The following is a 13,038-nucleotide window of genomic DNA, read 5'->3' as shown; positions in this document are numbered from 1 at the left end:
CACAAACAGAGAATTTCTGCATATATAAGTATATATATAAGTCTCTTATTTATATAAGTTTTTATTATTAAGCAGTCTTTTTTTGTTTTCCATCCATCTATTTATCTATTTCATGCCAAACCCAATTAATGACCTGATTCGTTTTATTTTATAATAATTAGTACTACTACTACTACTACTACTAATAATAATAATAATAATATGTCATTACCCTTAACATAAATAACAATGTTACCTTTCAGACCCAATCTGACCAATCACAGCTGGGTGTGTTTAAAGAGCGCGTAGCTGTGTTCTTTTTTTGTTTGTTTTTTTCGTCCCACCATCCCGGAAGTGATGGTTGTTTTTGTACGTGACGTCACGCGGAAGTCTGAAAGTAAAAGTTAGCTTAGCAGCAAATGCGCTGTCGTCCGCGAGACTCCGAAATGTCTAATATTTTATCCAAGGTATCAGTTTACATTTTTCCTCTTCCCTATTTATTTCTCTTAAACTTTATTTATTCTGGAATGGTATTTTATAACAGTAACGTTTTTGGTATATCGATAATTAGAAAAAATTTTTGTATATAAATTATTTTAAAATTACCAGAAATGTTTAAACTCCTCATAGGTTATTGGACACGATGACGTTAAATATGCAGCCGTTATAAACATTTAAATATTGAGTAATGAATGTTTTAATAAACAATCGTTGTGCGCATGCTCCTTACCTATGTATTATTATTATTATTATTATTATTAAAATGAAAGTAGCAGCGCTGTGATTATTTCCCCTTGTTTATGTGTATGCTGCTGTCTCCACATATACCTCTGTACACTTGTGAAGTGCACTATACACAGGGCAGGGGTAACAGGCTTCCCAGTGCACTCTACCTACAGGGTAGGGAAGGGGATTGGGACACAGCCTGAAATCCTCCTGAGTTGTGATAAGCAGGAAGTTTCTTTAGTAACCTAGCAGCATTGTTCTGAGGTGCTGTATTCTTCTCACAGGTTAATCTACTTTTTTGTTTGTTTGTTTGTTTGTTTGTTTGTTTGTTTTTTCTCAAACAACTGGGGCAGTTTATGCATGAGTATAGACATGTGCACAAGTATGAAGAATGACAGGTGCTGCACAATTAATCGCATTGAAATCAAAATCGTGATATGAACTTGTGCGATTATTTAATCGCAGAAGGATGACATGTATTACCTATAATATTCACCTGCCATGTCGAAGGCCCTTGTTTGATTGCGACCCAATGCCCAAACCCTAGCCCTTACTGTGCCGGTGTTATGCACTAAAATGCCAAACTGCCACAGATTATATATTTCATATACAGCATGTATATTTCTTATTTTAAAATAAAATTAGTTTCATTAAAATCTTGTCATATTTCATATATAAAGATGTCAAAACGATGATTAACATATTTATTTACAATATTTATTTAGTGTAAACATTTTTGTATTTCATGAAAAACCTCTGCAAAATAAATGTGCCACAAAATAAACATCATATGAGAATTTGAATAAATGGTCTCGACGGCTGTCACGTGACTTCATGAATTTATGTTCTAATATAATATTTGATTGAGCTTATGTATGGCAATTCGTGGCAGGGGGGCATTTTGGCGCATAACACGTGTCCCTAGCCCCGATCAAATGGACAAATTGTGTCAGGAAGGGCATCCAGCATTTTAAAAAAAGCCTGTGCCAAGTTGTGTGCGGATCAGATAGTCTGCTGTGCTGACCTCTCGACAGGAGCAGCTGAAAGACCAACAAATATGCGAATAGTCAAGCACTTAGAATATACAATATATACCATGTATATCTAAGATGCTTAATAAATAATGTCTAACAGTCTCTAAATTAGGTCATGTGTGCCATTATTTGGTGTTAGGCCTGATAAATACTGTTTATACTGTATATACTGTGTATAAAATTTTGTTTGTTTATTTTACTTCCCCATCAAGCCTACTACCACCAGGTGAAGCCTTTTTCAGCAGGGATGCTCCACACTCAATCATGGAGGGCTGAAGAGTGTTTTCACACTCTTACACATCTTTTTAAGCTGCCCTCTCACATACCGCTTGTAACGCACTCGGAGGACAGCGCTATCCGCTTAGTCCGCTTGTGTGAGCCCCCGGCTGCAAGAGGCTACAGCATTACTCAGGAATTAAACTAGCAATCTTCCTTTTGGATTTTTTCCCCCATGGAATTTTCTCCCTAATTAAGTCATGTTTAATTCCTCCCCGTCAATAGGGGGCTCCCACAATAAGGCTACGACTACCACTCAGTCGGGAGTGACGGCAGCTTTCAAACTGCTTGCAGACGCCCCTGATTGGCTGTAGAGACGTGATTAATGTGGGAGCACTAAATACCTCTCATCCCTCCCCTCTAAAAGAGCTCGGCCAATCAGCTCTCTTTAGACCTCCGGCTGCAAAAAGTTACAGCATCACCCAGGAATCGAACTTGTGATCTCTGGATGATAGGGCGAGCACATTACCACTCCGCCACTCAGAGATTATGATCTTACGTTTAAATACAAAAAGGTGTGTTTAAAGGTGGCAAGGGTACTCCGTTTTCTTCCCACAGATTAGACTAGTTGGTGTTCGCAAATTGTCTGTTGTGTCTGCATTTATTCCTGCTGTTTTTCCCCAACTTTAAAACAACCTTATAAAATGTTTGATGACTTACATCATCTTCTACTTCATCCTCCAGTAACATATAAGCCTTGCATACCATCAGAAAAGTAAGGTGATGTGATCAGCAGCACGCGGTCTTGGGTTTAGTGGTGCAGCGATGGCTGACAAGATGGACTTAGCCACGGCTGGGGCAGGACCGGTTGGGAGGAGCGTCAAGCAGAAGTACCGCAGCAGCACACACTCACAAAACCTGATGGAAGGACTCCTGGCTCTGCGTGAAGAAGGAATATTGTTCGACGTGGTTCTGTTGGTGGAAGGGAAGCCTGTTGAAGCTCACCGCATCCTCCTGGCTGCTTCTTGTGATTACTTCAGGTCAGTATGTTGTTGTTGTTTTTTTACCTGTCTGTAGAACCCTGCTCAGTGGAAAACACATTGGGGTTTCATTCAAATAGACAAAACGTTGCATCTAAACAGTCGTAGTCCATTTGAACAAAGTGCAAATGAATTTTTTTGTCTAGAAATATTTTGCATCCTGTATATACTGATATATTATTTTCCTTCTCTTCCAGAGGCATGTTTGCTGGGGGTTTGCGGGAGATGCAGCAGACCGAGATTCCCATTCATGGAGTCACACACACTGCCATAACCAAGCTGCTAGACTTCATCTACACGTCTGAGCTGGAGCTGGATCTGGACACGGTGCAGGAAGTTCTGTGTGCGGCGACACTTCTGCAGGTAAAGCCTTCTTTCATCCAACATGATTTAGTTAACTGCATGGACGCTGGCATGCTGGAATTGTTTTTTGCATCATGTACAGTACATTTAAACCTATTATGTAAAACATAATCCAAGGTGAAAACAGTAAATCGAACTGTATTAAAATGAAAAAGCTCCATAAAAATAAAACAGTTTTGTTTTTATTTCATGTGAAGAGTGTCACAAAGATGAGCATCGACATTAAACTAATGCAGAATCACCGAGTTCAGAAAGGAATTTATTTTAAGTGTTTTAAACCACTGTGTTATGACGGTTTTATTTTATTTTATTTTTTTTTTTTCCTATCGTTCCCATTCTTTCCATCAGCTCCAGGATGTGATTGGCTTCTGCTGCGAGTTCCTCTTCTCCTGGATGGACAACGATAACATCCTGGAGGTGGAGAAGCTCGCCAATGCTTACGGCCTGAAGCAGCTCGGCGAGAAGGTGCACTCGTACCTCCTGAAGAACATCCAGACCTTCTCGCGCACACCCGTGTACCGCCAGCTGCCGACCGAGAAGGTGCTGAGTGTGCTATCTAGCGACGAGCTGGACGTGAGCTCTGAGAACGAGGTGTTCGAGGCCGCACTGCACTATTACTACAGCCCTGAACAGGTGGAGAAGGACCAAATGTCCCTGCAGGTGAGACGTGTCGCATCCAATCGCACTTATAATACACATATAGATCTGAGCTGCATGTACTGTTAGTTTTTTTTTTTCCAAGTGGTATACAGGTGACGCAGAAGGTGTTTTTAATCATCCGCTCATGTGGATTTGAATTTGTCTTTAGGAGCCCATGTGCATGATGGAAGCCGTGCGTTTCTGTCTGATGGAGCAAGCCGCCCTGCAGCGCCTCCATAACCGCCTGGGGCCGAGCCAGCTACGGAACACCGTCTCCTTTGCCCTGCGCTACCACAGCAACAAACTTTGGCAGCCAGTCATGCAGAGCCCGCTGAGCCAGCCACGCTCAAAGTGCCACTGCATCCTGGGGTTCGGAGGCATGTTCTCGTCCGGCGTGCTCGCCGACAACGACGAACGCTTCCAGGTTTTCCACCCGTCCTGGGGGGAGTGGCGCAACCTCGGGGCGGACGGCGCACCCCGTATGTCCAACATGGGCATCGCAGTGCTAAATAATTTCGTTTACCTGGTGGGCGGAGACAACAACACGAGCGGGTTCAGAGCTGAGTCGCGGTGCTGGAGGTGAGCAAGTAAAAATACATTCTCGTTCTTATTACAGATTTCAATAATCAGATCATTATCGCTTATTTTAAAAAATAGGTGTGTGTTTGTTGTGTGTGTTAAAGCTCGTTCTTAATAACACTTTGTGTTTGTCGCCGGTGTTGTGTATCTGCTCTTTAAGTGTTTAAGACGTCCTAAATGTGGCTTACTTAACTAGATACGATCCCCGACACAACTCCTGGTGTGATATCGAACCTCTTCAGCAGCAGCACGCTGACCACTGCGTGTGTGTGGCGGATGGCTGCATCTACGCCATAGGAGGCCGTGACTACAGCGTGGAGCTGGAGTGTGTGGAGCGCTATAATCCTCAGACAAACACCTGGGAGTACGTGGCTCCTCTCAAGCGTGAGGTAGACACCGATGTGGTGCAGATACACACGTGTGACACTTGCACATATCTTGCGTATCGTTTTACTGCTGCGTGCGTGATTGTATAACCCAGTGGAAGATTTACTGTATTATTCGATGATATGGTCGGTGGTTAATTCCTGCAGGTGTACGCGCATGCTGGTGCAGTGCTCGACGGGAAGATCTACATCACGTGTGGCCGACGAGGGATGGCCTACCTGAAGGAGACCTACTGCTACGACCCTCGTGCCAACCAGTGGAGCGCGTGTGCCGAGGGCCCTGTGGAGCGAGCGTGGCACGGGATGGCAGTGTACGGAGAGCGTGCTTACGTCATCGGCGGAAGCAACGACGGCTGCGGCTACAGACGAGATGTCCTTAAGGCTAGTACGCTATAGAAGTTAAAGCCTCGTGCTGTTGAGCTAAAGGAAGTGAGGGCTTTTGTTTAGTTTTTAATAGATTGTTGTAAACCACTGGTTAGGTTATTTTCTGTAGTTTTCTAGACTAATATGCGTAAGAAAAATTAATAATAAAAAAATTGACAATCTAGATCAAATGTAATCACAAAGTCTAATATCGTCATTGCTCTTATTAGGCACCACATAACATACCCATTATTTTTCTCAGATCTAGCACTATTTGTTACTTTGTTTGTTACTTTGTTTCTATTTTGTCGCGTTCAAAGTATGTAATTCTGTAATAAGTGCTGTAATAAGACATAAGAAATTGCAGATGTTTAAAATGTTTTGACTGGCATTCCAAGTTGGAAAGAAAGTTCACTTGGTAATATACACTCACTCACTCATCTTCTATACCACTTTATCCTGTATTCAGGGTCGCGGGGGGCCCGGAGCCTATCCCAGGAGACTTGGGGCATGGGGCAGGGTACACCCTGGACAGGGTGCCAATCCATCGCAGGGCACACACACGTACACTAACGCACACACTCATTCTCACACTACGGGCAATTTGGGAACGCCAATTAGCCTAATCTACTTGTCTTTGGACTGTGGGAGGAAACCAGAGTACCCTGAGGAAACCCACCAATCACAGGGAGAACATGGAGACTTGCTGTCACGAAAGCAAGTACACCCCTAACATTTTAGAAACCACTTTATTATATGTTCTCAAGGGACTATAAATGAAACTGGGATAAACTTAAGCGTAGTCAGTAGCAGTATGGATTTACTGTCCTCTAACAATAACTCAAAATGCAGACTTTATGGTCTAAATAACTGACAATGAAAATGAGTAACCCTAAGTGAACATGTCAAAACTGTGTCCAAAGTGTCTATATTTTATTGTGAGCACCATCGTTATCTAGCACGGCCTCAATCCTCCTGAGCCTGGAATTCACCAGAGCCGCACATGTTGTTGCTGGGATCCTCTCCCACTCCTTTGCCACCTTCGGCTTGAGAATGTCCCACAGGGTTCAGGTCTGGAGACAAACTTGTCCACTGACAAACACATAAACATGATGAATAGGACGATGTGACTTTGCATGGTTAAAGATGTCCAGCTGTTATCACTTAGGGTGTACTCCCTTTTTTTATGCCAGCTATTTCGACAATAAAGTCTGTATGTTGAGTTATTTTCAGAGGACAGTAAATCTACACTGTAATACAAGCTGCACATTGACTACTCTAAAAGATATCCAAGTTTCGTTTCTATAGTATTGTCCTTTGAGAAGATGTACTAAAATGTTTGCTGAAATTAAAGGGGTGTAAATATGTATAAAATGTGTAATAAAATGTAATTACCGTACGGCAGAAACTTATATGTACATGTAAATGTAATGTAAATGCAAACCTGAAGGGGGGCCCCTTAAGAGTTTCAAGGCTGTAATATCTTTCACGTTCCTGCAGGTGGCGTGCTATAACCCGGCTGAAAATTCCTGGTCTGTAGTGTGTCCTCTCCCGGCGGGACACGGCGAGCCTGGCCTGACTGTGTTAGACGGGCGAATCTACGTGCTGGGTGGCAGGTCACATGACAAGGGCAGCCGCATGAAGTACGTGCATATCTACTATCCCGAGCAGGACTGCTGGGAGCGCGGCGTCCCCCTGGACAGCCGAGTGTCAGGCATGTCTGCCTGCGTGGCACTGATGCCTAGAAACACACTCCCGCAGGCTCGCAGCGCCACACGTAGAGCCAAAGCATTATGGGTGGAACTGGATTGGGACGATTCGGACCAGTCCAGCGAGGACGGCTGAGGCAGGTCTTAGGATCAGTAATGTCACTGTGTATCGGGTGATGCCTGTGTGTCGGTGGGATGTAGCCTGTTTTTTATACCAAGCCATCCTGTGAGTACATGCTGGTGTGTACATACTTTGGTGGTGGGTCAATCATATCATATCATGTAATACTTATAGGCACAATCAGAGCACACCACATTTAGGTTTGCTAACACAATTTCAATTAAATCGGCTGTAATCAACAGAGTATTTAGATTATAATTGATAAAAAATAAAAATTTCTTACATTACCAGTATTAGTAAGTCCTGTACCACGGCACTGTTAAGTTTTCCATTTTTATTGATCAGAAAGTGTAAATTTTTTATGTAACAGCAGCTCTGATTTAAAACGGGTTTAAAGTAATGTGCTTGTTCTAGGAAGTTATCAAGTCTTTAACAACAGTTCACACAGGGACTTGTACGTCAGGTGTTCTACACAAAAATCTTGTGTAATCTTACATTTTGTTGTTTATTAAGCTTATTGTTATTTAAAAGTGTGTTCAGCATTTTTCAAAGGAGTCTCCAATGTCACAATTTTGTGATATCTATTCATTTTAGAGCAATAAGCACAACATTACTTATGACATAAGGAAGGTACACTCTGCATTTCAATCGTTTCGGGGGTTTTTTCTGATCTGCATGCAGGTTAAATAGCATGACGCGTTTGATTTCCTGACTCTCTCAAGCTTATGATGCGTGTTCGAAATTTCACCGGCAGTAACTTTGTGAGAATGTTTTCTAACGTTATTAACTGCTGTATATGTGGTTTGTTTTTGTTTGTTTGTTTTTTTTTTGTTTGTTTGACCTGACCGTGCCTTTGAGGGGTTTTATTCGAGCTTTAAAAACTGTTGCCTTCCGCAAAAGTCACTTGTCTAAGAGGCGATTAACCTGGATAATGGGTTGAAAGTTTGCATTGTTTCATGTGGCTTATTAGAATGAAAAGTAAGTTAACTATGCATGTATATAAAGTTTATAGACTAGGGGTTTGGACAGATAAGCTGAAGAAGGTGGAGGTTTTCTGATTGTACATGAAAAACACTGAAAATATTACGAAATATTCAAATGACAAACAAACCAGAGATTTTGGCTGTTGTTCTTAATGAATTCTGTGATGACGCTTTTTTTTTAAGCAGTCTGCAATGAAAAGCCCTGAAAAAGTACCTACGGCATTAACAATATGTTATGCATGTTACAGAAACCATACATTTACGTATATTAATAGTAACTCAAAATTTGGATCTTACTTTTTTTTTTTAAACATACACCTTATATTGTGTGTGATAACAAAATTCGGTTATTTACATTTATTATGTAACTGACAGCAGTAGAGGGGAGAAACTAAACCTAAAAGATATTTTCAATATTAAACATTGATGATTAATGTGTAACTCCACCAAGTGGTGACATGCAATTGCCAACCTAATTCTAAGACGCATTTTCCCTGAATCCATAAATGTTTCCCCTTTATCTCAAGGGATGACTAAATGTTTCTTCACATAATATATTTACAAAAGTGTGGTTTAAAAACGTCAGGAAAGTTAATTGCTGATATAATCAGCATTACTCCTCATTCATCACGTTACTGGGGTAAAAATGTCCACGGTGAGGGGAAAGAATATAACAAAATCAAATTGTTTTGTCTTTGCACTTTGAACATAATGAAGGTATGATATTATAGTCATGTATAACTTTTGTTTGTTTTCTAAACTGATATTCAATGGAATAAATTGTTTATAATCTGGAAAATAAATACAATAAAAATGGAGCCTACTGTGCAAAAGTCTTGATTTTGCTTCCAAAGAGGCGTACTCTTGAGGAATATTTCTCCAGGTTTCCTAAAAGACTGTTTGGCACAAGTTTTTGTGTCTTGTTTTCAGTCCGGTTTCATACCTGAGCCATGTTAGAGGAATGTTTTTTGTTCATTATGCCACACAGGTTTACATTAAACAATAAAAAACATCTAATTTAAGGCATAAACCAGTGAAAAACAGATGCAGATGATGACAGATGATCAGGCCGGTGATTAGTATACTGCTGATGCTGAGTGCTTGGAACAGACAAGGAGGGAAATGAGGCTGCTGCTGAGGTTATTACATAAACAACCCATTTTTTACATTTTAGGTAGTGTGCTATCCTGTGACAGTAAAACATTTGTTCTCATTTCTTTAAATGAACCTATTTAATTTAATTGAATATAATATGAAGCAATGAGGGGGGGGGGGGGATTCAAGACTTTTGCACAGTACTTTGGGTTTTCCATAGTTAATATGTCTCATCCTGTCTAGACTAAATATGTAAATATATTTTTTTGTGATTTCATTTCTGAGCACTTGAATATGTTTGTAATTAATTAAATTTGTAGCTGCAAAAAAAAAAAAATATTAATAATAATAATCACATTACTGGTCCATTCTTCCCAGTCACCCTTTCTACTGTCACTTTAAACTGGAAGCTCTACAGGTAGATGTTCGTAATTCTTAATCAAAAGTGTGAATTAAAAAAAAAAATCAGATATTCTGTTGAATGTGATCAATATTTTTGGGTTTAATTGCTAAACACAAAATTATGAATCTAAATATTATTTTGAAGGTGAAATCTGCCGGGAAAGTTCAGGTCATGTGTCGCGAATGTTACATTTTTAGCTGTACAAACTTTTGTGGTTTAAACCAAAAGCTGTTTTTTTTTTTTTTACCTTTGCTGTGACCTTTTGTTAAGTTGTTAAGTAGTCAAACAAAATGAGGGTTCTTAGTATTAATGTTCCATGCAAAATTATCTGTTTCTACTATTTAATTGAATTCTTGTGCCATAGCGCTAACATTAAACCCATTGCACCGATGTCACTTGTTTGAGCAGTGGGAGACAATACTAGCTATTGGCCATCAAATTCCACATTTAAGAAAAAAGAAGAAAAAAAACAGTGTGCCTAAAACAAGAGAAAGAGACTGACATCGACCACACTCGTCCTCTCCTTGACCCGTTTTAAACGCATGGTCCACTGAGGACATTTATGCTACAGACCCCTGTAGAAGTATTGTACTGTGTAAAAACCTCTTTAGCTCCATTATCCCACTTATGTGTGTGAGTAACTCTACTCAGGGGAGCTCTTAGCACTTCGTTTTATACCCAAGATTTTGCTGATGTCTGGGGAGTGATTACACCTTATAACACATCCCCTCTTTCATTAGAGCACAAATATCCGAAGAGCCATGTGTCCAAGTGCAGTCTCATTTGGTTGCGTGCGTTTGACGTTCGTGAAACAAGAGGCTAGTCATTAGAGCCTGAGTGTGTCAGGAGAGTTGAGAGAACCCTGGTGAGTCCACTCTGCACTTGAAAAGCCCCCTGCCGTCTTCATGACATGTGTAGATGCAGCATGGCCTGCCTTCTCAATCTCAATCTCCTTCTGCTTAGATACAGTTGGCCAAAAAAAAGGAGGAGATGGCCATAAAAGTACAGTGTCTGGAATTCACCTGGCAAATGTGCTTCAAAGAGGAATGTATTCACACTGCCATTTTGTCGATGAAATGGTGGGCATTGTTTTCTCTGACCAACTGCAATCTTGGCTTTTCTGCAGAGCTTTTAAGGATCCCCAAACTCTCATGATCAACATCCACATCATTTTCGGATGAACATTCAGTAGGTACATTTATGCACTTGGAACATTTTCCACTTGTAGATGTTTGAATACAGTGAATTAACTGACCACGAATGTGATTGAGATTGAACTTGTTCTTTATTGTTTTACCCAGTTGTGGAAATAAGCTGTCGACATTAATGTAGCTGTTTAAAAACCTACCATCAATTTCCATGCTTTTTGCACCTTTTTGCCACAAGCAGCATGTGACTAAGAGCATGCCTAAAATACACTCCTGCAATATGTTTAAATTGCCACCTGTGTAAAAGCAAACTCAACTCAAATGTTCTGCTTTGCTGGTCTACTGAAAGCTTAAAGTTGTCAGAATGGCATTGAAGACATTCAGTCATTTTGTGGAGCTTTGATTGGACCAATTTGTGACATACAGCACATTCTACTAGTTGCTAGTTCAGTCTTCTGCGGCCTTTGCTGAGGGTCTTGAACCTTCTGAGGAACTAAAACGTTCATGAACTTTCCTAAATAAAAACAGCATTGTTCTTAAACAAGTATAAAAACGATCTTGACTTAAATGTTTTGCTTTGCTAATATGAAACTGCTTTAGGGATCAATTGATTACGGTAAATATAGAAAGGTGTAATCTAATACAGTAGTTTTAACCCCAGAGCAGAGTTTTCTTGAAGCACCTGCTGGAAGGATACACACATTTCTAGGTTCCTGAGAAGGCTCCTGCTCTTAAAACATGCGTTATAAGAAACCACTTCAAGGGAACTGGTTACATGTCAATTTGACAGTTTTTGCTGGCCTTAACCATAAGGTTGTCCCCTAGCCATCACAATGTGTCCCATGTCAAAGTCAGTCAAATACTTACATTTGACCATTTTTTCTGCTTCCAACACATCATCTTCAGGAACTGAATATTGGATATTGTTATGGCTGATTGGTGTAATATAGTCCTTGGACAGAAAGCTTATATACACTAACTTATTTACAGTATTAATAGGCTGAATATCTGGACAAATGTCAGCCTTCTGCCGGTCAAAGGTTTTCACTGCTTCATCATTGATCAAAATGCTGGCCTCAACCATAAGGTTACCTATAAACTGTTGCCTTAGAACCTTGCTGGACCACCTTCAACCATCTTAATGTTTTACCATCTTAAACATTCAAGAGATTTTTAAAATCACACAAAACTCAATGTTCCCATGATCCCCTTTGCCCTCTTGTTGAACTCACATCGCCTCCAAGTTCACCGAATTCCACTGATCTTCCTTGTTATCACCCTGGCTTTCACACCACTGTATTTATCTAGTGGCAGAACATCACCAGGACATACTGTTGTCTTATCACCTCCAGACACATTAAAGACTCTCTGATCTCCTAACATAACGGGGTATGCCAGTGAGCTCAAATAAACTCTTATTTTTCTTTTTTGAACATATTTTTTAACAATGTGTGTGTTTTTTTCTATACATTTTCATAGAATTGTACTTTTCAGCTTTATTTTTAATGCAGTTTCAAAGTATTAACACTAAAAGTGGCTGCGCCATGGTAAGAAAGAATTCAACAGTGCTGGGAAAAAGGGTGACTTTTACTTGATGTTATCTGACATTCATGTTTGTCTTTGTCAAAATAAACGAGACTTAGAAGTACAGGATATTTAATCAGCAGGGAGACACTAAAGTGGAACAATCTTGTATTATGAGTGTGTTTAGACTTTAGGTTTTGGCTCATCGTGCTGTGTTTGGCAGAAACCAAAACAGATGGTTGTGGTGGCTGCATGATGTGGAGATGCCTTTCATCAGCAAGGACTGGGAAACTGATTAGTATTGAGGGCAAGATGGATGCAACCAAATGCAGAGCGGTACCAGAGGAAATTAGATGCTTTATGAAACCCTGCATTGACTGAACAGCGTTAAAGAGCACATTCCATTCCGAAGGTTATATAACACTCCCTGTTTAACTTGCTGTCCATTAATAAGCTGTAGCTCATTCACCATTCATCTGAGTTTTTTTCTCCCAATATGCTGTTTCCTGGACTGTTATGAACGGACTGTGGATGATGGACACTAAGAAGGACTGCAGAGTTTAAAAAAAACGAAAAAAAAAACTTGAGTGGGTGAGATTGGGATTGTGATCAGAGAGAGTTTTAGGCAGGTTATCAAAATGGTTCTATTCCATCGCAAATGGGAAACCATTTCTTAAAAGACCGCACACTGCGCACAGTGGAATTGAAAGAAAAGCTGGAACATGTCCGG

General features: G+C 40.3%; 1 protein-coding gene across 1 annotated transcript; it reads left to right on the top strand.

Moving 5' to 3' along the window:
• The first annotated feature begins 376 nt into the window (after positions 1 to 376).
• On the top strand, positions 377 to 9,722 carry klhl22 (kelch-like family member 22). The gene is made up of 8 exons (XM_053504802.1): positions 377 to 446; positions 2,700 to 2,995; positions 3,193 to 3,358; positions 3,707 to 4,018; positions 4,167 to 4,576; positions 4,773 to 4,965; positions 5,110 to 5,343; positions 6,826 to 9,722. Exons 2-8 carry the CDS (start codon positions 2,781 to 2,783, stop codon positions 7,168 to 7,170), a joined length of 1,875 nt encoding a protein of 624 aa, XP_053360777.1. The 5' UTR covers positions 377 to 446; positions 2,700 to 2,780; the 3' UTR covers positions 7,171 to 9,722.
• Positions 9,723 to 13,038: the final 3,316 nt, after the last annotated feature.

Source organism: Clarias gariepinus, chromosome 9 (genome assembly GCF_024256425.1).
Source record: "Clarias gariepinus isolate MV-2021 ecotype Netherlands chromosome 9, CGAR_prim_01v2, whole genome shotgun sequence".
Lineage (NCBI taxonomy): Eukaryota > Metazoa > Chordata > Actinopteri > Siluriformes > Clariidae > Clarias > Clarias gariepinus.
The sequence above is the reverse complement of the archived record's forward strand: the minus strand, read 5'-3'. Positions and strand labels throughout refer to the sequence as shown.

Bases quoted from the DNA above. Each gene is read 5' to 3' on its own strand.
- klhl22 (XM_053504802.1), top strand. From the start codon at position 2,781: ATGGCTGACAAGATGGACTTAGCCACGGCTGGGGCAGGACCGGTTGGG. The intron at 4,966-5,109 runs GTAGACACCGAT...TAATTCCTGCAG, and splicing joins TGGCTCCTCTCAAGCGTGAG to GTGTACGCGCATGCTGGTGC. The intron at 5,344-6,825 runs GCTAGTACGCTA...ACGTTCCTGCAG, and splicing joins ACAGACGAGATGTCCTTAAG to GTGGCGTGCTATAACCCGGC.